A 24228-nucleotide genomic window follows, 5' to 3' on the forward strand; every position below is an offset into this window, starting at 1 on the left:
GGATAGCTCGAGGGCGAGCTATGAGCTGCAAGACTGAGGGGTCAGGTGGGAAAGTAGTTGAGCTATAGGGCAGAAGACATATTATAATGCTGTGACGCGATCATGAAGGTAGCGCCCAACTGATCTTCACGGCAAATATCTTTGCAAACAACAATTGCTGGCAAGAGGCATCACACGTGCAGTTGATATAGGACACTCAGAAGACCTGAAGTCGCGAAGCCGTTACGCTTATGCAGGCCGACATTCCGACCCCTGATCCCTGCCACACCCCCAAACGGCAAAAACGATCTGCTGCATCCGACGAATTCCGCCACGTGCACAACCACCGAACTTCGTCATCCTCACTGTCAACCCACGACCACAATGCCCTCACTTCCCCGCTAAACCCCACCCCTTTACGCGCGGACAGCAATGTCCAGCGCCTTCGTCTCCAAATCGCGCCGCGTGCGCTTCGAAGTCACCCTCCGCATCGTCGACCTGAACAACGTGCCCCTCGTCTCCGGCACCTCGCTCGTAAAATGGCACCTCCCCGCCTCCACGGCCGCCGAACACCGCGGGCGCACGAACAAGTGCCCGATCAAAGACCACCGCGTGCAGTATGACTACGAGAAAACTACACAAGTGCGTCTGACGGTCGGCAAAGGCGGGATGCTGCACGAATGCAGCGTGCACTTCGAGGTCGTGCAAGAATACAGCGCTGGGGGTAGAGGGGAGAGGATCGTGCTGGGACATGTCAAGTTGAATCTTGCGGAGTACTGCGAGAATTCTGAACTGCAGTCGCCGATTTCTCCTGAGGCGGAGAAGGGGATCGTGAGGCGATATCTGATGCAGGATAGCAAGATCAACAGCACGCTGAAGATTGGGATTCATATGCGGCATATTGAGGGGACGAGGGATTATGTTGCCCCGCAGTTGAGGACTGCGCCGGTCTTTGGGGGTATTGCGGGAATTATTTCTTCTTCGGAGCCGGCTTCTACGCCGCACGGTGTTGGGTCGACGGCTGATGCTAGTGTTGATGGGCCTCCCATACCGGATTTCAGCACCACGAATAAAGAGATGGGCGAGGTACAAGATCTATATCGACAGACATTAGCTGCATTTTGGGCTAGTCAGCCTGGCGAGCTGCGGGCGGATGAATGCATTGAAGACATCTTCTCTGGAGGTGATGGCTGGGGAAAGAGCGGCAGACCTGTAACGCGTGGCCATGGTAGCCAGCCTGGCTCGGGGACTTCAACTCCAAACCCAGACGCAGATGTTCCTTCGAGAGACAGCTCAATGACCTCCAAGGCGGCCAGTGAAAGAGCAGGACATAGACGCAACTTCTCCCGGCAATCTCACAAGAGCCGAGCGAACCGTAAGCTTGCCGGGGAGCTAGAAGAGATGGATGTGAGGGAAGATTTGGTTAGTTGGCAGATTGGACAGCGAGCGACCGCATGAGTTCAGAGCATGATGAGAGGTCAACAGCGACTTTCATTTATCATTACAGAGCGATCTGCCTCACTGGCGATCCAGCTCCGGATAGTGTCTAAAGATACCCATCGAGTACGGCAGCCTCCTCTCACTCGCCAGATACTCCTTGATCCCCTTCTCTTCCTTCAGATCATCATAGAACTGGAACAGTTCCTTGAACTCCTTCCTCCTCATCTCAATCTCGTTCGGAAAGGCAAACGAAATCCCATCCAACACCTGCCAGACTGTCGTATCCGCGTACGTGATCTTGTCACCGACGAGAAACTTCCCCTTGCCCACCTCCCTATTCCACTGCAACTGCCGCTCAAAGTACGACAAGTACTTCGGTATCCGATTCTCCCTCACATCCTCCGCCTTCTTCAGAGCCTCCTCCTTCTGCTCCTCATAATATTTCATAACCGCAATAGGATGATGAGTATCATGCACCTCATCATTCAAATCCAACGCCGTCAACGCAATCTGCTGCACATAGAACCTCCCCTCCTCCCCCTCCTCAGGCACCAACCCCAACCTCCCCCCCAAATACGACAAAATATTCGGCGTCTGCGAAATCACCACCGCCTTGCCATCCCTCCCCGCACCAGGGACCCTCAACGCCGGCGGCGAGAAAATCGGCGGGTTCGTCCCGTCGTCGCTGGTCGTATTCTTGTTCATGCAAATCTCTTGCACGGTGCTGTACCCGCCTCCGTCTTTGTCCTCGTTGGCGATGTCGGCGTACGGCACGCCGGCGACTTCGAAGGCGAGGCGCACGAATTCGCCCCGGCCGGGGATGCCCGGGTGGTAGAGGAGTTCGTAAGGGGGATGGGTGCGCTGCTTCTTGGCGGGTTGTTGTTGCTCAGCCATGTTGGCGGCGACGACGGTGGTGGCGAGACCGCGGGTTGCGTGGTGAGTCCAGATGTGAGGTCGGAATCTGCAGGCCCGGAGGTATCGTGGCTGTGTTTTTGGAGGACGTTAACAATCTTGGCGGATGGCCGAGAGAAATGGTACGACTTACGTGAGGATGGAACGAGGGAGATGTGGCTAGATGCTTCAGTGATGTTGTTTGTGCGAGGTAACGCGACATGTGAGAGTAGTTGTGGTGAGACTTGGGCTGATGAAGTCGAAGCTCAGGCATCCCACTTTCAAGCAGACGTCATGTTCGCCAATGGCCCCCAGTTTGGCACCGCTGTCACTTACGGTACCTCATCTCTCGTGAGATCACACGCGAAACGACGACACCATCCGTTCCGTCAATGCTCGGCGTTGCGCTCAAAGTAGGACGCATAGAACCATTCTTTCTCCGATCCTTCAATAGCGACCACGCTCCTGTTCGCACTTCAGACCGGCTAGTTGGCCAGCCAGTAATGGAGAATAATCTTCCCCTTGAATCGGAACGACGATGGTAGTCGTGTGTTTCGCGAGAAAGAACCGTATAGCCGGATCGGAGACTTCGTGAAAGTAATGCCGCCGAGTCGTGCAAGCGAAGAAGCCCAAGAGCTGCATGTGCGGCCCAAGAGCGGTGAATGACAAACGACCCCCTTCCTTCCGCTCCGAGTTGTACATCCATCCCCAAAACTCGTGAGCAGTCTAAGCAACCGAGGGCACGATCAAGGGCGTGGTTCCCCTGGAGATCGGAGAGATGAGGGCTTCATGCGAGGGTAGGAGAAAGATGCAGGAGAAGGGTAGCAGATCTTGAGTGTCCAGGAATCGTCTTCATTACAATCGTTACTGAATATCTCTATTTAGCAGAATCGTCATCCCCATTCGTGGACGCATGACCAAGCTCTCGAGTCGAGAGAATTCTTGTCATTCCAACAAGTACCTTGAGAAGAAATCCTTTTCCCCCAGCGAGTGGCGTTTGACACAGCCTTCCCAAATGCGGTTTTCCCAGTCAGGCGTGTGTGACGTGGATATTTACAGTGTCGTAGTTTCGTGAATCATCCTCTCCAAGAAAAAATGCTGATGTTGTCCGTACAATGCCGTTCCGTGTTGTCCCCGAACTCCTACCAATGTGTTGAACATGCCAATTTGAACTACGCGCGAGCAGTTGCATAGACCGGGTTGCCAGAACCATGGCGGCTCACATTTGGCCGGTCGCCACTACCTCGTTTGTAGTTGTAGTTTCCAGTCTGAAACTTGATGTCTTCCGGTCGGATAGTCCGTCCGTAGCGAACGCCCTCATCTGGCGGTGAGTAAGGCCCATATTTTTGACGCGGTGAGCCTGAGGCTGGCCGCGCTTCACCTGACCGAACTTCACCATAAAGGTATGGCGCGTCTCGTGGACTTGTTCCCCGGCCACTATTAGGACGAGATCGATCGTAGGCCTCAACACCTTGACCAGGTCCACCGTACACGTAGCTGGTGGTGCGCGTATTCAGTGGCGGTGGCTGTGGTGAAGTTTGGTATCGTGCAGAGCTGGTGCGAGCCTTTTCTCGGCTCTCGACTGGCTCACGGCTCTCGCGGGTTTCCTTGACAGGCGAAGGGCTTCGAGTCATCTTGCGAGCAAAAGTCGGACGACTATTGCGGGCTTGCTCGCGGTCGCGGGTGTCGCGTTCACGTTCCCGTGGTTCGCGGTCACGAGGTTCTCGGACTTCTGTCTTGTATCCGTCGGGGGTAGCATACTCCATGTCGTCAGCGTATTGTCGGCCATAGCTGTACTTGGTGGAGTTGGCGTTGGATGGCCCGTTATACTCGGGTGTCGTCGCGGGTGTGGCAAGACCTTCGTTGAATTCAGTTTGCCTCAAGCCAGAACCTTTGGTCGGGGCAGTGTTCTCACGACGCATGCCATATGGCATGGTCTCGGCTCGCTTGACTTGGGGAATCGGAGTAGTGTCTGCATCCACTTGAAGCGACTGCGAGCGTGGCTTGTCGGTAGGAATGTGGATATCGGCGGGTGATGACCTTGTCTGGTTCAGTGTAGGTGGCCGGCGGGGTTCGTCCACCTTCTCAGCACTTGAACGACGCTCAGGTTCTCTGGTGTTAGTCTTTCGCGACGATTCGGTGTCACGTCCTGTAGTCTTCGGTCGTTCAGAGCCACGTCGCACAGCGGATGGCCTTCCATCGTTACGCCTCACGTACTCGTACTTGTCTTTTGACGATCCCATGCGCTGTGGTGATGGACGGCGTTCTGAGTCCGGCCTGGGTCGAGCGCGAGATGAGCGAATGTAGTCTTGTGCTTGAGCACTGGCGGCGAACATCTTGCGCGCACGCTCATCGTGGTACGCCCCCTCATCCGCTTCTTGCTGCTGTTTGTAGGCCTTCTCGTAGTAATCTTTCGCAGCCCTTCGTTCATCCTCCTTTGCTCTTCGCACTTCTTCTTCTTCGCGCAGCTTTCGCTGCCATCTCGCAACCTCATCTGAGTCGCTTTCTGACGCTTGTTCAGCGTAGGCCGCGTACTTGCGGTCTCGATCCCTCCTGGTATCTCGCTCGGCTTTGCGGGTCTTGTCTTTCCTTCGTTCCCGCTCGCTTTCCTTGCTCTCTTTCGCCGAACGTGATGACTTGTCCTTCGAATCGTGGGTCGGTTTTCTTGACGGTCGCTCATACTCAGGCTCTTTACGAGCGGTAGCCCGCGGTGGCTGATCGAAGTAGTCTCCCTTGGTGGCGTATGATGGTCGGCGTTCCTCGGTCTCATAGCGTGGCGCCGCTCGTTCTGATGCACGGCTGGCGTAACCCGGCCTTGACGTTGACTCCTTGTACGGTGATGATGTCGTTTCTGCCGCACGTGCACCACTTCCACCGCGACTCTCCATGGCCTCCCGCCTCAACTCGGCCAACTTGACCGCCGCATCGTAACGTCCTCTTCGAACTTCATCTGAGAGGATCTCGTATGCGCCAGCGATGGCTGAGAAAAGGTTTGAAGCCTCTTCTTTCGCCGCTGGATCAGAAACTTTATCCGGGTGATGCCAAGAGGGATGTCAGTGATGATTTTTGGAGTATTGTTTGGGCATTCACGACTTACTTGAGGGCCAGTTGGCGATACTTTTTCTTGATGTCGGCCGCACTACAGTCCTTGGACAGCCCTAAGGCGGCATACGGGTCTGCTGGTAGAGGTGAGTCCATGACCGGTCAGCAGACCGGAGTGGTATGGCGCAATGTCAGAGGGCGCCGTGGCGACGGTGAGGTGGTTGTAGTGGAGAGTTGGCGGCGACCACGGTCAGCCTCATCCATATATCGGATCTCAGCTGCAGACGCTGCGCCTCTCCGGTAGGCCAGAATCGCAAGAGTGCAAGATCAACAGGAGATGCACGGCGTTCGCATAGACTCGCTGGCAGACCGGATGACAGACCCTGGGGATCCCGGGCGGCGACGTCAGTCAGGCAGGCCGGAAGAGCGTGGCAGCGCGGTGCTGGGCGGTCGTCGAAAGTCTGTAGTAATCAACGCTGCCCGCGCGATGGATTTGTACGTCTTTGCGACGGCTTCGGCTGCACAGCGTGACAGAGACGAGCACAGCAGCATGCGACTGCGCGTGCCGTTGCGTGAGATGGGCAGTAGTAATGAGCGCAGAGCGGTGTCGGGCAGGCCGGACGAGAGTGCGAAGCTCGAACAAGGCGGCCCTTGGAAGACAGCAGAACAGGCCGGAATAAAAGTCGTGGCGAAAAAGCAAAATTGTGACTGTCGCCGACGCAAAAGCAGCCAAACCACCGTCTGTCTTCGCACACTTCACGCTGCAGTGGCGAGCGAGGCACCTGATGAATGCGCCCACCGTCTCGCCCACGTCGCCAGCAACACTGCGCGCTGCCAGCCCGCGGGCTCTCCCATTCCACCTGCTGCGCTGGAGCTGCACCTAAGAAATGCCTCAATCCAGGCTACTGCACTCCCACCGTCTCGACCCTCGCCAATTGGACAACACCGCGGGACCGCTTCCAATAGGTGTCGCAACAGCCAACAGCCTTCGAGCGACATGGGCCCCAGCGACGCATTCGTCGTGACAATAAAGTCAGCCCGCAAGAGACAACACCACGGCTGTGGTCTGCCAAAAGCCTTGAGCGGCTGACGGGCGAATCGAAGCGGTCTACCACCACGTTCCACGCGCCATCAGCTGTGAACATCACAGTGCATCGCATAGGCAGGCCGCATACGACTCGCTCCGTCTCCAGGCAACACAGCAGCAGCAACCCAGCCGAGCAGCAATCGTTGCCTCTGTCGCGCTGCTTCCATTCTGCTTCCATGGCACAAAGACGGCGAATCTTCGCGGCCATCCCTAACCGCCCGAGTGACTGGACATGAGCTCAGCAGCTGTCGTTTCACCTTGCACCTGCTGGCCATGTGATCCAGCAATCTGAATCAAGACAATCAATCGACAGGCATCCAAGGCCATCAACTGGTGCGGGGCTTCACCAGCCGTGTCTTTTGGGCATCTGCCATTCACCACCACCAGTCACGAGCGATCCATCTCTGCACTGCTGCGTTGTACTGTACATCACTACCAGTGCTCCCTCGTGGTTCGGTTCGTGGTTGTTACTCCTGCACTTGTGATGATGTCGTCAGGTGCAACAAACACTCCACCGACCCAGTTTGCCCAGCCTTGGAGGCTCTTCGGTGCAATGTTACGCAGAGATTGACACTAAATTGCCGGATTGGGCATTTGATGTCCTACAGATTTACCCCGAACGACCTGATGTGTTTAACGATCGCATCCGATTGCTATGCAGGGCAGCCAACCGTCGAAAAAACCAACTGCGTTCCTGTTCAACGACATCTCGTAATGATGCATCAACGCTAGCCTCATTCCACACCAGCTGCTTCCGCATTTCCGCTCGCTGTTCTTGCATCTCGCAGTGGGATCTCGATGTCGACAACAACTGGCTTGTTGAACGCTTTTGAGCCTCGATGGAATGACGTCGCCATAATACTCGCATTTACCAGCGCAGTCTGCTCACCCGAGCGCAAGTCAAGTCCTTTGCGGCTTAGATTCAAGAGGCTCTGCTTGTTGCTTTGCGATCCAGGATCGTCCCACGTAATCGATGGCGTGGGATTGTCACTACGATTGATGTGCTGTACAACCGTCGCTCCTCTGCCTTCGTGGCAGTGCCCAAAGACGTGTACCAACGGCCGTACTCTCAACAAGGCGCTCTTCAATGCCGGACAACCGCCTTCTTCCCAATGTTTCGACGCATCCAGAAGTCCCCTGGGAGGCGTGTGAGTGACCAAAATGTCGACTTCTTCCGGCACCGCGTTCCAAATTGACTCCGCGGCATTCTCTTCGTACTGGAACGCCCAATTTTGTCGTCCTCGGTCTGGCGAATACGGCGAACCGAAGATACGAAGATGCGTGCTTTTGGAAGGCAACGGTATCACTGCGCTCGCGTGCTGCAGGTAAACGAAATTATCATTAGCAACCACGAGGTTCCTGCAGGCCTCGACGTCTGCGGGTACTACACCCCAGCCGCTCTTGTGCTTCAATGCGTAATCGGGGTCTAAAGATAAGTCATGGTTTCCTAAGCACCAGATGTCAGGGTAATTCTCTGCTTTCCTTTTCCGAGAACAATGGTGTGGAATATCGTACCTGCTACGATCACTTTCGCCTCGAAATCAGCCTTCGAAATCCAGTCGACTGCTTTCTTCACTTCTGCGAGGCTGCCTTGGTTTGTGAAGTCTCCAGCATGGATCAAGACGTCTCCCTTGGGCAGTTTATATCCTTCACGCGGTGAGTGATTGTGCTGGAAAGAGAAGTGAGCTGACGAAGTGGACTCCAGGCATACAATCGCTTACAGTGTCGGAGACGCAAATTATTCTGACCTTGACTTTCGACATAGATTCCCACACCAGAGTCCTAGGACTGTGCCACCGACTTGAGTTCAAGGTGAAGTGTAGTCTGTTCAGCACGGAGATGAGTCAAGGCTTCAGCTGAAATAACGACATGTAGTCTTTAAAAGTACCAACGAGGAAGGTGCGTCTCCGGGATTTCGATACCACGAAGGCTGCATCGCGCCTCCTGTGACGCCTTCCGTTATCCTGTGATCCATCTCTTCAAACATCCAAGTCTTGAAGTCACTCCAAGAACGCACGCAAGAGTCTCACCATCTTCTCATTGGTTCACATGCATTCTCGCGGACGATATGATGCAGGCAGCCGCTAGCGTACCGAGCTTTGAACCAATGAGCTTCGAAAATTTCCTTTCGGTTCACATCGAGGAGAAGTCGAAAGACAACATGCTCGAACAAGAGATGACGTTCGGAAGGCTATACTTGGGCCTGTGCGGACGATGCCAATTGTCACATGTCATACTTATCTCGATTTTCAACGAAATTGAGAACAACTTGAAGAGCGAGTTCGAGAAGTCATATGAAGCTCGAGGGCACGCATATGCAACAGATGTTAGTAAGTTCGGGGACGCTATAGAGGATTAGCCTCTGATCGCTAGGTCATGGAAAATGAAACGCCGTCGACCCACCACCGTGAAGAGGGCGGCAATCAATACGTGGGAGACAGCAAGCCTTCGCTGGATGAAGCACATGACGGTGCGATTGGTCGCCAATATCGACAATATTTTCTTCTCTACTGGCTGAAAAGTCCGAGCAACAATCAGTCTTAGACTCCGACGATGAAGTGCTTGACATTGACTGTTCTGAAGTGTGTTAGCAGACTCTGAATCCAACAAGCGAATCTCTTAGAGCCTGAGAGTGAACGCACGGGCGTGAAGAGATACAACATGGTATATTGCAGTATCGCACCCAAGTCTGCGTAAGCACCAAACTCGACTTCGACTTCTAGCACCCGGCCTTAAACGAAAGCAGAAGCCACACGACCGCCTCCCCAGCAACGGATATTCCGACTAAATCCGACAAATGCATGAGCCGTGCCACGCCAGACGATCGATCATACTGCTCATCGACCCTAGGGATCTCCAAGGTTGCTCGGCCCCTAGCTTTGATTACCATCTCTTCTGTGCCTTTTAGTACACGACGATATTCGATCGTCCGATGTTTAGAACCGATAGGCAATCCAACCTTCCGACTTACTTCATCGAGCGTTGTTCATGCCTTCCTCGTCGATTTTAGCATCGTGAGTAAGTGAGTAAGTAAGTAAAGGAGTAAGTAAAGGCGTAAGTGAAGGGGTAAAGGAGTAGGTAAGTGAGTAAGCAAGTGAAGAAGTAAGTAAGTAAGCAAGTAAAGCAGCAAGTCAAGCAGCAAGTAAAGCAGCAAGTAAAGCAGTAAGTAAAGGAGTAAGTGACCGAACAAATAAATCTCTCCCCGGTGTGCATGATTACATCCTCTAAGCAGATGCAATTCAAGGGCTGCCAGCGCCCTCCTAGGTTGTCACAGTAGACAGCATGCCGAAAAAGAGGTGAGAGGTGAAGTCAAACCTCTCCACGTCCGTGCATTTGCCCGTGCATCTTCTCGCGACAGGATGGTACATGTGATTTCCACGTCTTGTCATTGTACTCGGCAATCGGCTTCAGTTCAAGAACGCAAGATGTGGAACCATAGAAACAAAGTCTGTTCGTGAGCTTCACAAAGATCTGGAAATTTCAGCCCCTAACTATCTTACAGCACCCAGGCCGTCGTCTCCAAGACCTCCCTCTCCCTACCCTACCCATCCTACTCATAACTAACCCACATGCCCACATGAATCACTCCTGCAATGCAAATGCTGCTGCAGTCGTGCGCCAAAAAAGTGGGTATAATTTCCATCAGGCCAAAAAACAACAAAACAACAAACACCCAACCCATCCAGCCTCTTTCAATCAGCCAGACCCCGAAAACGCCAAAAACTCCCATGTAGCTTTTCCTCCCGTTTCCCATGCATCGCACAAAATGCAACCGATGTGGGGTTTGCAAGAATCGAAAGATTAAAGTGTGTCAAAGGCCCCGGTGCCCTGTCCCGGGTTGCCCTCAGACGGTTCCTTGTTTGCTGTCATAATACGTCGAAGATGTTCCGAACAATCGGACTTTGGCTCTTGTGAGCTGGACTGCGAGGATCCGCATCGGGTGTTCGAGGTGGTCCCGATGTGGTGTCCTGCGGTGGATTTGAAGGTATGGAAAGGGAAAGTGCAAACGGGTTGGAAGTGAATTCCGTTGCACGGGGTGACATTAGAGGTGCGTCGTCGTCTGGCCTGAGCTGTGCAGAGTGGTGGTTTCGTACGGGAAGCGTGGCTTCGATCTTGGCCTGCAAGCTCTGAAGCTGTTGTTGTTCGCGTAGTGTGGGAGATGAGAGCTTTGGTCGGAGTTTGCGGCCACCCTCGGGTTGCAGTCGCTGGCCGTCGACACCGTTCGGTTGAGGCCTCTCTCGATTCCGAAGGGAGAGTGATCGTCTTGGTGTCTCCTCGTCTGCTCGCATGGACCCCATCCCGAGTGATGCCAGAAGAGCTGATCGGTCGAACGGATTGGCAGCGAACTCGGTTGAAGTGGGCGACATCAGTCCAAAGGTGTCTGCAGGATCAGCCTCCCTCGAAGGCTGTAATGGTGTCATGGCGAATTCAGCCGTACGTGGAGATGATAGTTGAGTTTCTGCTGAGGTTGAAGGTCTCTTCTCCTCCGCAAGAGGTTTTCGTGAAGGCACTTTATCCGCCTCGATAACTTTCAAGACAGGGACAACATGTCCAGACGGATCCACATACGCGGTAGTAGGCTTGGCTGGGTCGAGCGAGAGTCCGCGTTGTTTGTCATTTGGAGGCCAGACGAAGCCAGAAGGAGCCGAAGATGGTCCAGGGCTGACGACTGCGTCATCAGCAGGACTCCGCGCACTCGCAGACGGTGGCTCGACAGCCGAGAGTGGTTCTCTTGTCGCCAGTGGGGAGGGCTTGTTCGAGAATGGTCCGTTCCATTCACTCAACGCTGAGCTGGGTGTCAGGGGGCTGAGTCCACGGTTTCCTGGGAGCAGGCCACCTCGAGCAAGGCTGGATCGGAACTCCTGAAGTTGCATGATCAAGTTCATGTTTGGACCTATCCATTTGCTTCTCTTCTTCACAGCATCGTAAGCTTCTTGCACGCTCATCGACGGGTTCTTGTAGAGACCATAAGCAACGACAAGACTCGCTGATCTGCTCACACCACACTGGCAATGGACGAGAACACGTTTGCCCTCGATGACCTTCTCGTCTATGAGCTTGACCAGGCGTAGCAAGTCTGGGACGATGTCGCTGTTGTGTTCCCATGGAATGTGGATGTACTCTGGGTCCTTTGCGAGTAGATTAGGCTTGGGGAAAGTGGTCTCCAGTGGGGTCGCTTTTGGGGTCGTTGGAGAACTCTCAATATTGCTTGGCTTACCATCCTGGGTTTGAATGGCAAGGCGTGTCCGCTTGGGAGCATACTGAATGCCGCCTCCGCCGTCAATGCGGACATCAGGTTCCACCGGAGCCGGTTCATGATGTGCTGTGAATGGATTCCGTACCTCACTTGCTACATTCATGATGACATCGTATTGTCTGGCCTGCTCTGCTGTGGGCTCCAGGTAGAGGTCGATATTCGGGTCGTAGACACATATCGGTCCATCGGGATAAGCTTCAGGCTTTTCCTCTTTCGACAGCGGAATGTCAAAGTTCTGCTCGTCTTCCTCCTCTTCCTGGGGCGACTCTTTGGGTTCGATGGGCGAGAATATCGTGTCTAGTGTTCTTTGTTGCTGTATGAGTTGGTTGCTGTGCGGTAGACCGAGGCCAGGTACCAGGGGCAAAGATGGGGATGATTGGAAATGTCGTAACGTGCCTGGCCTGCTGAATCCAGGGGTTGGGGGAATTGCTAGCCTGACTTCTTGCGGGGGTGGTTTGGCACCTCCAGGCGTGAGGATGGTAAGACCCAAATTACTTGGTTTTCGCCGCGGTGGAGTAGGTGGTTTTACAAAAGATGGGGAGAGTATAGTGGACTTGTCGTCTGAAGGTCCATGAATGGGTAGGCTTGTTGTCGATGCGGCCCTGGCCGTATGCCTAGACGTATTGACAGCAAGATTTTTCAAATTCCGACCTTTCCTAGGCGGTGGCTGCTTTTGGAGTTCGAAGTAGGGAGACCTGCTGTCGTCTGCTGTTCGTGGCCGTAGCATGCCAACTGCGAATGTTGATGGAGGTGGTGATTCGGGCGAGGATCCAGGTGAAGGCTCAGTGGCACTCGAGTCGTCCACAGTCGATATCGTAGTTGTAGGTGACGATTCGTTTGAGCCTAACGTATTGGACGAATCGCTCAAGGTGTGCTGGTGGAATTTTCGAAACACCTGTTCATAGTCGTGTGCCGGCTGCAGAGTCTTCTGCGAAGTGGTCGTCGCAGATTGGGGTAATTGTTTGATTTCGTCGTCTGTTTGCGACATGTTTGCTGATGACGGAGGAGAAAACATAGAGCGGAAGGAGAATGGAGATGCGGTTGGCGAAGAGCCGGTCAGTCTTCCTCTTTGCCAGAACCGGCCATCTGATCTTTGTTGACTTGTATCGTGGGTATGAGTGCGTGGACTTTCGTGTTGCCAATTGGCTATTAACGATCTGGACGAAGCCATGTCAGTTTTCCAGACATCTCAAGTCAAGAGAACGATAAAAAGTTGGGAGGCAGAAAGGCCTCAGCAGATAGAGACAAGACAAGACTACAGACACGACTGGCCATCGATTTGCACATGAAAGAATCAATGGCGCTTGCGTTCGTGTAAACAGGCGGGCACGAGGATGGTAAGCCAACGATGCAGTGACCGCATGGCCATTGTCTCGAGTACACTCTTGCGCAATAAAGAGATGGACGTACCGAAAAGCCTTCGCCAGGAAGGGCTACGAGTGGAGAGATGCCAGATCTCGAGGGCGCCAAATGATACACAGAGCGCGGCGATGCGCCTCTGGGGTCGCGGGTCGACTGGGAGGGAACGTAAAATAATCCTGGAAGAAGTGAGGTGGGATGCTTTTCTTAGCACACCCTCAACACATCGTCGCGTGGGCGCGAAGGAGGAGTAAGAGGCGGTTCGTGAATGGGCGTGCGGGCTGCTATGACATGCAGATAGACGCTCTCGAAGGTCTGGCGACTAGACTGCGGGCTCTCGATTCTGAGGCCCAGCTGAGAGCGACGATCCAAAGGCGGGACGCTGGGCTTAATCGAGTGCAGCCAATGAGAGAGCTGCCTGTGGCGCTGAGCGATTCTGACTGTCTACCAATCAGCATTACCAGACGTATGGCCACGGTCGATTGCGCTGCTGATATAAGAGGCGAACGGAGCGAGCGTGAAATGAGGGTCGTCGACCGGTATGCGGGAGAGTCGTGACTGCCAGCCAGACCCTCCCGCAGCCCTCGCAAACAGCAGTGGCGGACTTACCGAACACAGAACCAGCTCTGAGACAATCCAACAGCCTTGTTTCCGCCTTTCACAACCTGACCAGGCGTCTGTAGCTTCTGTAGCGCGCCTTGGTCTTGTTCGAGTCCTGGGTATGGGTTTGTGTCCCAAAGCGGCCACAAATCTAGCTGGCACTGGGGCGCTTTGGCGGTAATGCGTCCGAGACAGCAGCTGCTCTATGCGATGCGCTCGGTCGACTGTACAAGGAAGCGGCGCGTTTGGCGGGCGAAGTGAAGTCGGGCGTGGGTGGTGGACGTGTTCAGTCTCTTGCAGACGGCCAAATGCGCCTCTATTGATCGTGTCGGATCGCTGACAAAGGAAGGCCGTGGGCGTCGCACAAAGTGCCGGAGGCAATGGGTCGTCTGCTGCTCGCTAGCGGTGCAGAGGTGAGAAGAAGAAGGATGATCCAGAAGCGGTCGAGGCCAAAGGAGCAGGCGGTTGTACGGCGAGGCTGGTGAGGTGCAGTGTGTGTGCGAGTGAATGTTGGGTGAGTGAAAGGCAAGCAAGCGTCGAAGCAGCACAGCACAGTGGATGGATGCCCGCAGTAGCCAAAATTAGAACTGAATGAATCCTGAAACAGAGCCAGCGTTGTCGCTCCCACGCCGAGGCCTCGCACAACAGACCCTGCAGCGCAAGTCTGCTTTTGCGCCAGAGTCGGTGTGTGTGAAGCCGAACCACACGCACGCCGGGGCACAGTTGAGCGCTCTAGAACTCGCACTCGATTGATTGTCTTCGCAGCGACGACGCGTGCTGTTGCGTAGCACTCGACCACGCCTGTAACAGCAGCAGCAGCAGCACGCAATTCTGGAACCGCCGTGACGCCGGCGATCACGCTCATTACATGGCTTGTGCTATTTACGACGATGCTTCTAACGCTGCTGGGCTTAACGTCGTCGCAACGGTTCTACGCGAGCACATGGTCTTGCACTGTGTCACGTGAACTGGTCCTCGTGTCTGTTCATTGGGGAAATTTTCGCTACTTTGTTAGACTCACTACATATCCTCATTTAAAGGACAGTTCGCTGTTCTTGTCTTCTCCTACGAGATGGCAAACCACCCCCGGAGCCCGGTGGCGGCGACTGCAGTTTGACAAATGGCCTGGCACACGACACGTATTCTCCTGGTGGACCATTTCAACTTTAAACGAGAAATATCCACCTCTCACTGCAACGTGAACCCCCTCTGCCACCACCATGAAACCGACCACCCTGTACCGAAAACGCCACACTGGGGATGCATTTCTCCTTTTGTGCTCGCAGAATGTCGCCCTTCTTTCTCAAGCTCTTGGCAAGGGACAGACATTAGCCAAAGTTCAAGAACTAGGCGTCGACGACAGCAACGAATTCTGCTAGCTTACCATTGATTGTACTTCTGCCACGGGCCGACTGGATGAACGACGTCCACTCACTCACTCGCCGTCCTTCAGGATCCCCTCGTCCACCAGTTTCTCTCTGTCAGGACGACTCTGTAGCGCCTTGTCCAGACTGTCTGCCCTCATATGCTTCTCCAGCTCCTTCTGCTTCTCTTGCAATGCTGGTGCAGCAGTCGAATCAGGCAAGATGTTCTTGTCGATTAGAGCCTCACGCTCTGGCCGATGCTGCAGTGCTTTGTCGAGGGTATCCGCTCGCATATTTCTCTCGAGGTCTTTCTGTTTCTCTTGGAGAGCAGGCGCAGCATTGGAGTCTGGCAGGACATTCTTCTCCACAAGTGCTGACTTTTCAGGACGGTTGGCCAGGCCCTGATCGCATGGTTAGTACACTAGTGATGGAGAGCATTACTGCTGAACTGCACCTTCTTGAGATTATCCGTGATCCGCTGCCTCTCTAACTCTGCTTGCTTTGCCTGCAACGCCGGCGCTGCGGTGGTATCCAGCAGAATGTGCCTGTTCTTGAGGTCCTGCTCATCCGGTCGAGTCTGCAAGTGCTTCTCGAGACTGTTGCGGCGTTGGAGTGGGTTCGGCGATGTGGCATCCACGCCTGCTTCATCTTGCTGCTGGTCTGCCATCGTGAATGAGGTGCTTTTCTGGTAACTGATTGACTTGTTGCGCAGCAGAGCCGGCGGAACAAGGTGTGAGGATGGCAAGCCTTGGTCGTTTCAATGTGACGTTTCACACTGGCCTCCTGTGTCTGTTGTCGCTCACTTCCGCAACCAATGGTGAAGCTGCATCCCTGCGGCATGTGCATGGCATTCCTCGAAGCTTGGTGAAAGCTGCGGCTGCCCCTCATCACTCACGTTGGCGCGGCAGCCGGATGCATGCGCTCAGTTGCAGGATCGACACGACAAGAAGCGGAGAACATGGCACACATGACCTGTGCTGATGTTCAGCTGATGGCGAGTCGAGGCGAAGCACACGGAGCTGGGTAAGTGACGTGAGACGAAGACATAGCGTAGTTCGATAACCCGAACGCTCGATTATGCATTAACTACGCCCCTAATATACAATGCCATTGGATGCTCGTCAGCAACATGGCTTGACTTTCGCCAGAAGGTTATTCAGTTTGATGTCTGCTATTCCGATTCGTGCTCACGTAGAGACATCGCGTTTTTCATTAAGATATGCACTCGTGTCAACCAGCTCCAACTCCCCATTCGCCGCAGTCTCGAGCCTGCGTGGCTTTCGCTTCTGTGAATCCAGATCGATGTGGTCAAAGGTTGATTGTCGTGTCCTCATGGCAGTGCCGTGGAGGTTGGTGGTGAGGTGAAGGCATTTAAGCACCCTCGTCGTCGTCACCAACGCGGATCTGGCCCTCGCCGGTGATGCCGTGGGACCAGAAGCCACCGAGGTCAACGTTGGTCTCTGGCATGCTCACATGGGTGAACAGGAGCCAGGCACCGAAGATTGGCTTGGCGAGGATGTCGAGCACAGCGTAGGCAATGATCTCCTCGTCAACGTTCATGTGGCGGCTGCCATCAGCAATACCCCAGATGCTATGATGTCGTTAGGTCTCTTCTTGTCATACATTTCGTCTTGAAAACTTACATTGGGTAGATCGTCCAGATGATGAGGGTGAAACCTCCAATGGCAGCAAAGAAGTTGCCAACCTTGCCGCCCTTGGCCACAGCAGCGGCGCGGCCGTGGTAGACGAGCTGCCAGACAATGACGAGGTAGGCAATGCAAGCAATGGCGTACCAGCCCCACTTCTGTGGAGTGCCCTCAGTGCCGAAAGCAGCGAAGAGGCCGGTGAGGACCATGACGATGTCGGCAATGATGGTAATGAGGATGTTGCCGCCGTTAACGCCAGCAAGGAGGGTCAGGTCGAGGAGCAGAAGAGGAGTGGTCAAAGTCCAGTCCACGTAACGGGCCCAGTAGACCTGGCGGTAGAGGTCGTGCTCGGTGTCTGGGACATGCTTGTGGGAGTCACGGATCACGACGTGGTGGTAGCCGATACCGTGGCCACTGGCCATGGCAAAGTAAGACAGGGCGGCAATGATGGTAATCAAGGTGGTGATGATGTGGTAGAGGCGCTTGGACTGCGAGTATGTGAGCCTTGTTGCCTGAACTGAACGGGACGCACGGAAGAGCTTACAACTGGGACGTTCCATGAGAGGCCGGTGAAGACGATCGATGCAACGACCATGACAACGAAGACGACCCTGAGTATGCCGTTAGCTAGCTGTTCATGTAGCCAGTGTATCCCCATCTTTGCAGTAGTCTTCCCAAGTCGGCGTGTTTGTTGACGAGGTGAGGCTCTCGACGATGGGTTGTTTCTGAAGGCTGTGAGACTCACCAAAGGGTGCGCTCGCCAGTGTCGGTGGCATCTTGGTACTCAGGCAGGCTTGGAACGACGGTTGGCACTGTGAGCTGTTAGTATTTGCTCGGTGATGATTGTCGTCATCGATGCCTACCTGGAGCAACGCTGGTGGGCGATGACAATGGCACGGTCGGGTGCGTCTTAAACGCCGCAACGGGGTCGACGATCATGGCTGCTGATTGAGGGGGTTGTTCAGTGTGTGTCGAGGTATTGTGAACAGGATGAAGGAGAAAGAGGTTCACGGGTGGTGGTGATGTAGAAGAGAGGAGAAAGAAGCCTATTGTAAAGGCAGGCAAAGCGGGGCGTCTGGGTTTGGGTCACAGCTTCGAGCTCGAACCACATCACCACGCTGCCCACTCATAGCATCGGTGTGGCAGGTGCTGGTTTAGACTTGCGGCACGTCATGCATCCATCAAAAGCACCTGGGCACCGCGATGGCGGCCAAAACGCCTGGCAGGACGACGCTCCGGCGGGATGGCTTTTGCTCCATCTACTCTATCTCTCACGGCAAACACTCTCTGGAGCAGCAGTCCACGGCCCTGCCGCACACGGCGATGGGGTGGTGGTCTGATTGTGACAAGAAATGCATCTGCCAGATCGCGCGGCTCCCAAGAGATCTTGCTGGCGTCTCCAGCCACGATCAACGCCGGTCCCGCTGTTTTCACGAACTACCTTCCTAGAGCTTTCCCCACACCAGAACCTTGCACGAGCAGGCCCTCCTTCGCGAGGCTCATTTCCTGCCATGCCTGTAGACAAGCGATATGCGGATGGGTACACAGGTACAACGACGCTCGTTCAAGATCTGAGGTGTTGCAGCACAGCACGGCCTTTCCACGCCGTCCCACGTCGCGACTTCACAGCAGTTCGCTCGAAACACGTCCTGGGTTAGCAGCTCGTTTCCAGTTCTATGAGCGAATTCCGACGTCATGCACGCTTCGCCAACATCGTTTGAGCATCCGCCGGTTTTGCTGCATTAAACCGCGCTCCCACGGGCGCCTAACCTGGCAACCGCCCGCGGAAAGGCGCGCCAAGCGGCGCTGGTTGCTGCAGTCCATCACCAGACCTCAGCAGACGAAGCAGCTGTTCGTCACTCCAATGTCTGCTCTTCCAGCCACCACGGCCGCACATACGAACTCCGTAGGCATTTCGGGTTAGCGATTGGCTCCCTGTGAAGAGGGCACGGAAGAGCATTGCAATTATCCTATTATCCGTACCACGTTGCATGTGCGGTACCCTCCTGGTCCCGGTCAAAGTGGCCCCATTACTTCCAAGCCATCTACAATTAGCAGCGCAGTCGGTTGTGAAAAGTCGGAGACATGGCGGTTCCACTATGGGACATTCCAAACACTGAGGGTAGATGGCCATTTATCTTCCCCTGGAGGATATGTTGAAGCAGGCCAAGCGAGTATCTCCGCCATGTCAAACAACATTGAACTCTGCCTCCTCGTTGTTAGATGATCTTGCAATGTTCGATCCGATGTGAGCTGGTCCAGTGATGCTCGCTGACAAGTTTCTCATCGGCGGCAGTCATAGAATTCGTTCTCAGATGTATCAGCAGGACACTGCACATCACAGGCGAGTTACGATACAAATGCAATATTGTGACGAGCAGAAGAAGCAGAAGAGACTGCAAGATCTGACACGTGATGATTCCAAAGTAAGGTTCGGGCCGAGACGCTAAGCTTAGGCGCGTGAGCGCGTTCAGAAAAGCCACTCTTCGCTCGCTTCTTGATGTTGTTGATTGACACAGCACATGCTCGTCACATGCTCGCCACTGACACGACCTGCCGGAGTGCGAGAATGAACAGCATCGCAAGCGACAGATGGTCTCGGTGCGCTGACTCTTGTTCATTCTGGCAGCAACCTCGATAGCCTCTCGGACAGGACCATTACAAAGGGATTCTACCGATACTCGCAACACTCGCTCCGTCATGAGTTCACCATTCCGACGTTCGGACCACTCCAGGTCGAGTCCGGTCCGCAACCGCATCAATGGCCTCCATCGCTCGCGCACGCATAGCCACAGCACGCATGAGATCGATGGATACTGCGAGGAGATGAGTCGCCTGCACATCGACACCGAGAAGTCGTATCAGAAACTGTTGGACGAGCGAGCGCGCGAACAGAAGCAGAAGCACCTCGAAGGGTTGGACAGGGCGCTGGAGAAGCATGAGCTGGTGCAAAAAAGCGCACGAGAGTGTGTGGAGCGAATCCAGCTGGAACAACAGCAGAAGCGACTTCGCCAGCAACAGGAAGAACACCGCAAGCTCGAAGAGGAGAGGCGCAAGCTTGAAGAAACGCAAAGAAAGATTGCTGAAGAGGAGGAAAAGCGGAAAGAGGCTGAGCGGAAGAAAGAAGAAGAACGCCAGGCGGCATTGAAGCGCCAGCAAGAGGAAGAGGCTGCGCGCAAAGCTGCCGAGCAAAAGAAGAAAGACGCTGAGGAGGCGCGACTGAAGGCTGAGAGAGAAAAGGCTGCGGCTGAAAAGGAGGCAAAGGATAAGGCATCCGCCGAGCAAGCAGCTCAGGCCCAGCAGCAGCAAGGACAGTCTCAGCAACCTCAGCAGTCCCAACAAGCCCAACAACCTCAGCAGTCTCGAGCCCAGCCTGGATCAACAACTGTCAACGGAACACCAGCCCAGCCGGCAGCCAGCTCTGTCAGCTCAAACGTCGACGAGCGCCAGAGAGTCCACGAAGAGTATCTGGCGATCCACCAGCGCCTCAAAGTCCTTCGCACGAATATACAGACAGCAATGAAGGCCAACCAGCAGTTCAAGATATCGGTGGAGAATGTGGAGGGTGAAATCAGAAAGAACATTGGTCAGATCAACAGAATCAACAAGAAGGGGAACAAGGACAAGGTACGCGATGATACTGATTAGCTCCGGGTTTTGCTGACTTATTGACAGATCCAAAATGTCATGTACCATATTGACCAGTCTTTGGCAATCAAACAGACGACGGACATCACGCAGTTCATGTACAATCCGACACCGGTTCAGCCCATCGAGGGACCCGTGATCCTGGTCTACATGCTTCACATCTTCTGCAAGTTCATAATCCGGCAGATGGACGCAGAAGTTGGATCATTGTCCACCGAGAAAGGCGACGCCGCGGACGCTTTGGGCATTGCGGTGGCCTTGGTCTTCTCCAACCCCAAATACCTGATCGATGGCCGGCCACTCATTGACATCATGTGGGCACCCTATCACCGCAACTGTCCTCGCCTCTTCGGAGTGCCACTACGCAGTCTACCAAAACACGTCAAGAACTTCGGCGCACTCGCGGCTGGATTCGCAGCGATCACGCTCCGACAGTTCCCAACAGGCAGAGTCAATCCCGCCCCCAACCGCATCTTCTGGGAAACCGTGGCACGTATAGTCAACGTCCCACGCGAAGACCTGAAGAAGGACCACCTCACGATGCTCGAGTGGATGCTGCAACCGACTTTCGTCAGCAAATTCATCCAAATTTACGGCAACGCAGGACTGGTGGCCACCCGCTTCATCATCATGGACCTCGCCCCCGCCGCCCGAAACAACCCCAAGTTACGCGTCGAAGCAACAGGCGTATACGACCTCCGCCTCGTGCTGGCCTCTGAATTGCACCTCCCGTTGTAGAACGATGGGAAGGGTCATAACGGCAAGGCTCCGGCCACGCACGCACCCACGGCACCCAGGGCTATGAATCCTCCGAACCGTGGTGGTGGTGTTTTCGCGAACGAGAATCGTCCGTCGAATCCTTTGATTGAGAGGAATACGGGGGTTGGACTGGGTATCCAGACGCCGGCTCAATCTCTTGCTGCGTCGGCGTGGGCTCGGTCGTCGAACAATGATCAACCGGACAACAGTCCAAGGACAAACCAGCCCACTGGGCCTCGCAGTAACGGTACTGGTGGCGTGACGAGGGTCAACGGATCAAGCATGACATGGCATCGAGGTGGGAGCAACTTGAATGATGCGAGGGTACCTCAGGCCCCGAATGCTACAACCATCAGGACTGGCTTGCAAAGCAATTGGTACAGGTAGACTTTATCTGAACCGGTATGGATGAAGTAGAAAATCCATCTCTTGTGTCATTTCTTTCTCATCTGTGACCGTGCTGCCCTGCGCTATCAACGAGCAAAGCCGCTCCTTTCAATGCGCAATACAGGGGGGTGACTTCTCGCCAGAGCGAGCAACCAACAGCATACCACGTCGCCCACAGCTCATGTTCATGCCTTCAAAGCCATCTCAGTCCATCGATCCCTCATCCTCCTCAGCAGCCGCATCCCTCACCCTCTTCTCAATCTCCTGCAACTTCTCCATCAAACTCTGGAACCCATCATTCTCCGAACCCCAATCCTTCTGGAACCACTCCTCGATATCATCGTCCCAGTCCGCCTTGGTACCGATGCCTAGACTGTGGTTCTTCCCAAACATCGTGTCCCACTCCACGCGGAAGACCTCGAGGCTCCAGCGTGGCTCGAGCACCGTCTCCGTCTTGTCCGAGTTGATGGTGCGGTCCTGGATGTTGGAGATTTGCAGTGTGTAGTCGGTGCCGATGATCATGTAGTGGTATCTAACGATTTGCCGAACGGACTTCAGTCTGGCGAACGGGTTGTATCTCACGAAGGCCTTTTGGGACAGGGGCAGCAAGACACCGCTAGGGTCCAGTCTGACTCTGTCCGGGAACGAGCGGTATTCCACAGATATCTTCGATTCGTCCTCGGGGCCAACGGATGTTAGGTCGAATTGCCAGGCCAGACCGCTGCTCAGGTCCGTCAGGCTTGTGTCGATGAGTTTGTTCACGCCACCGTCGAATCGATCGAGACGTGTCCACTGCTTGGTCGGCTCCGTGAACTGCAACTTGCCACTCTCGTCGAGATCCGACTCCTTCCAGACCATCGACAGATTGATGTCTCCTTTACTCTCTTCATCGAAGACAAATTCGACGGAGTAGCTGGGCCTCACTTCAGACAGATCTTCGACCATAGCCTCTTGCGGAGAGATCATGGCGCTCCAACTCTGGACCAATTTGAGGAGCCTGCCTTCGATGTAGCGGCCACCGAGCCTGGAAGTATAATCGTTAGCTCTGTAGCTTTCACTTGATGCTGATGTACTTACTCTTCACTGGTGGTGCCTCTGAATTGTGACGCACTCGTCATGTTTTCATACTCACTCATCGCGTACATTCCACCGTGCGGCTCTTGGTAGCTTTCCAGATAGAACATCCCCAATCGAAGACGCAGCTGCAGATGGGCTCGTAGGTAGTGAAGATGATGGAGCGCGTTTGACATTGTCAGACGCAGGCGCGAGATATTGAGCTTGGCTTGGACCTGAGCGGAGTCCAATTTCTTCTCATCCTTGAGACACCCCTCACCACGGGGAGACTTCTTCGGCGTCTCGCTATTGGCCAGGTGAAAGTCCTCCAGGTAAACATGGGTAAAGGTTTCCGCAGAGCTGTGGTGGAGATATGTACGAACAGGGCTGATCTGTCTAGCACAAAATTGGAAGAAGGTCTTTCGGAGACGGGAAAGGGCTGACTGTACGTCTGAGACCTTGCCATAGACCTGAAAGGCACGTCGATCGCGGTCGAAGGTGACGTAACAACTGGCATCCATTCTAATAGGGTCCAAGGCCTCGAGGCTTATACCGAACGTCTCCTCCGGACGGAACTCGTCAATGGGCCAATGAAAGCTGCCAATGCATTCGAACGGCATGTTCGAGGGGGGAGCTTGCCGGAAAGTATTGCGCTTCAAACTCCTCGCCCAGTTCCTCTCTGCCCTCTCTCTCAATTTTGGAGTAAGTGAGACGACTCTGGGAAACTTCGATGACCCTGGAGCTTTCTGATCCTTGACATTGATGTCGATCCAGGTCATGACCGCACGTTTAGCCTCAGCTGCTTTGGATGGGTCGCCCCAGATCTTGAACTCGAGAGTAGCATTGCCGCTACCAAAATCTTCGCTGTAGATGAAAGTGCCAACCTCGGCCGCCAGCTTCTCATAAGTCGGCGTTGGGTTGTGGAGGCGATCCGAGTAGACAATGTAGTCTGGGATGCGGACCGTGCAAGCTGGTGGCTTACGGTCACGCCACAGCAAGGTGGCCTCGCTTTCAGCGTGGTCTATGAGAGGCCTTGGTTGAAGTCGCTGTCGCTGTCTTAGGACAGGTTGCGCTTTGGGTTGTTGCCGCCATCTCGTGGTGGCCCGAGGAGGAGCTCGTTGTGGCCAACGAGGACGATTAGTGTCGCCTCCGGACCATGGAACTGGGGCGGGAGGTGCTGGTCGAGAGGTGCGAGGGGGTTGATCGGTTGGTTGCGGCGTGTTCGGAGCGCGCTGCACAGGTCGCACTGGTTGCTTCCCGCGCTTCTTCTTCTTCGAGTTGTCGACATCTTGCCACTCGAACTTGTTTTGTGCTTCTGCATCAGGCGGGTCCGGGATGGAATCATCCCATGCCCGCGCTCTCTCCAGCTCGTAGTCGTCCATGGTTCTCGCAGGCGTGGAGTGCGCGGGAAGAAGTTGAGGTTGATGGGAGTGTGTTGTTCTCAAGATTGTGCGCGGACAAGAAGGACGCTAAGAAAAGCAATTCAGAAAGCGGCAAGCACAGCGACTTGTGGAAGGTGCGAAAGTGATCCAGCGCCTTCCCTCGAATCACTACAGGAACCAGGACAGTCACCAACAAGTTGGGGGTGCTGTCGATTCGTGTTTCCAGAGAATAAAGACTATCACTTAACTTGAACATTATTGCCACTTCCTCACTCATTCACGATGGCTACAGTCGCCGTGTGTCGAATGTTCTACCAATAACACACGCGCTTGA

The 24228-nt window shown here is 54.5% G+C and overlaps 9 protein-coding genes across 9 annotated transcripts; 2 read left to right on the forward strand and 7 right to left on the reverse strand.

The window, feature by feature from the left end:
• Window positions 1–411: 411 nt before the first annotated feature.
• On the forward strand, window positions 412–1437 carry M409DRAFT_63125 (uncharacterized protein; the record flags this gene model as incomplete). Its single annotated transcript, XM_033815450.1, has 1 exon — window positions 412–1437. One exon carries the CDS (start codon window positions 412–414, stop codon window positions 1435–1437), a length of 1026 nt encoding a protein of 341 aa, XP_033673328.1.
• A 60-nt stretch (window positions 1438–1497) lies between these two features.
• M409DRAFT_35630 (uncharacterized protein) lies at window positions 1498–2313 on the reverse strand (the record flags this gene model as incomplete). The annotated part of the gene is made up of 1 exon (XM_033810423.1): window positions 1498–2313. The coding sequence occupies one exon, from the start codon at window positions 2311–2313 to the stop codon at window positions 1498–1500; it is 816 nt and encodes a 271-aa protein (XP_033673329.1).
• A 1169-nt stretch (window positions 2314–3482) lies between these two features.
• On the reverse strand, window positions 3483–5508 carry M409DRAFT_17674 (uncharacterized protein; the record flags this gene model as incomplete). Its single annotated transcript, XM_033804164.1, has 3 exons — window positions 3483–5335; window positions 5408–5427; window positions 5483–5508. The coding sequence occupies 3 exons, from the start codon at window positions 5506–5508 to the stop codon at window positions 3483–3485; spliced, it is 1899 nt and encodes a 632-aa protein (XP_033673330.1).
• A 1665-nt stretch (window positions 5509–7173) lies between these two features.
• On the reverse strand, window positions 7174–8202 carry M409DRAFT_50141 (uncharacterized protein; the record flags this gene model as incomplete). Its single annotated transcript, XM_033811459.1, has 3 exons — window positions 7174–7865; window positions 7955–8108; window positions 8161–8202. The coding sequence occupies 3 exons, from the start codon at window positions 8200–8202 to the stop codon at window positions 7174–7176; spliced, it is 888 nt and encodes a 295-aa protein (XP_033673331.1).
• Window positions 8203–10305: 2103 nt separating this feature from the next.
• Window positions 10306–12684, reverse strand: M409DRAFT_63127 (uncharacterized protein; the record flags this gene model as incomplete). The annotated part of the gene is made up of 1 exon (XM_033815451.1): window positions 10306–12684. One exon carries the CDS (start codon window positions 12682–12684, stop codon window positions 10306–10308), a length of 2379 nt encoding a protein of 792 aa, XP_033673332.1.
• A 2406-nt stretch (window positions 12685–15090) lies between these two features.
• Window positions 15091–15686, reverse strand: M409DRAFT_17677 (uncharacterized protein; the record flags this gene model as incomplete). Its single annotated transcript, XM_033804165.1, has 2 exons — window positions 15091–15420; window positions 15474–15686. 2 exons carry the CDS (start codon window positions 15684–15686, stop codon window positions 15091–15093), a joined length of 543 nt encoding a protein of 180 aa, XP_033673333.1.
• Window positions 15687–16390: 704 nt separating this feature from the next.
• M409DRAFT_17678 (uncharacterized protein) lies at window positions 16391–17604 on the reverse strand (the record flags this gene model as incomplete). The annotated part of the gene is made up of 5 exons (XM_033804166.1): window positions 16391–16610; window positions 16663–17153; window positions 17210–17276; window positions 17411–17477; window positions 17529–17604. 5 exons carry the CDS (start codon window positions 17602–17604, stop codon window positions 16391–16393), a joined length of 921 nt encoding a protein of 306 aa, XP_033673334.1.
• Window positions 17605–19365: 1761 nt separating this feature from the next.
• M409DRAFT_17679 (uncharacterized protein) lies at window positions 19366–21459 on the forward strand (the record flags this gene model as incomplete). The annotated part of the gene is made up of 3 exons (XM_033804167.1): window positions 19366–20292; window positions 20341–21000; window positions 21052–21459. The coding sequence occupies 3 exons, from the start codon at window positions 19366–19368 to the stop codon at window positions 21457–21459; spliced, it is 1995 nt and encodes a 664-aa protein (XP_033673335.1).
• Window positions 21460–21663: 204 nt separating this feature from the next.
• Window positions 21664–23894, reverse strand: M409DRAFT_63129 (uncharacterized protein; the record flags this gene model as incomplete). Its single annotated transcript, XM_033815452.1, has 2 exons — window positions 21664–22483; window positions 22537–23894. The coding sequence occupies 2 exons, from the start codon at window positions 23892–23894 to the stop codon at window positions 21664–21666; spliced, it is 2178 nt and encodes a 725-aa protein (XP_033673336.1).
• Between the last annotated feature and the right edge of the window lie 334 nt (window positions 23895–24228).

This window comes from Zasmidium cellare, assembly GCF_010093935.1.
Source record: "Zasmidium cellare ATCC 36951 unplaced genomic scaffold M409scaffold_3, whole genome shotgun sequence".
NCBI classification, from domain to species: Eukaryota; Fungi; Ascomycota; class Dothideomycetes; order Mycosphaerellales; family Mycosphaerellaceae; genus Zasmidium; species Zasmidium cellare.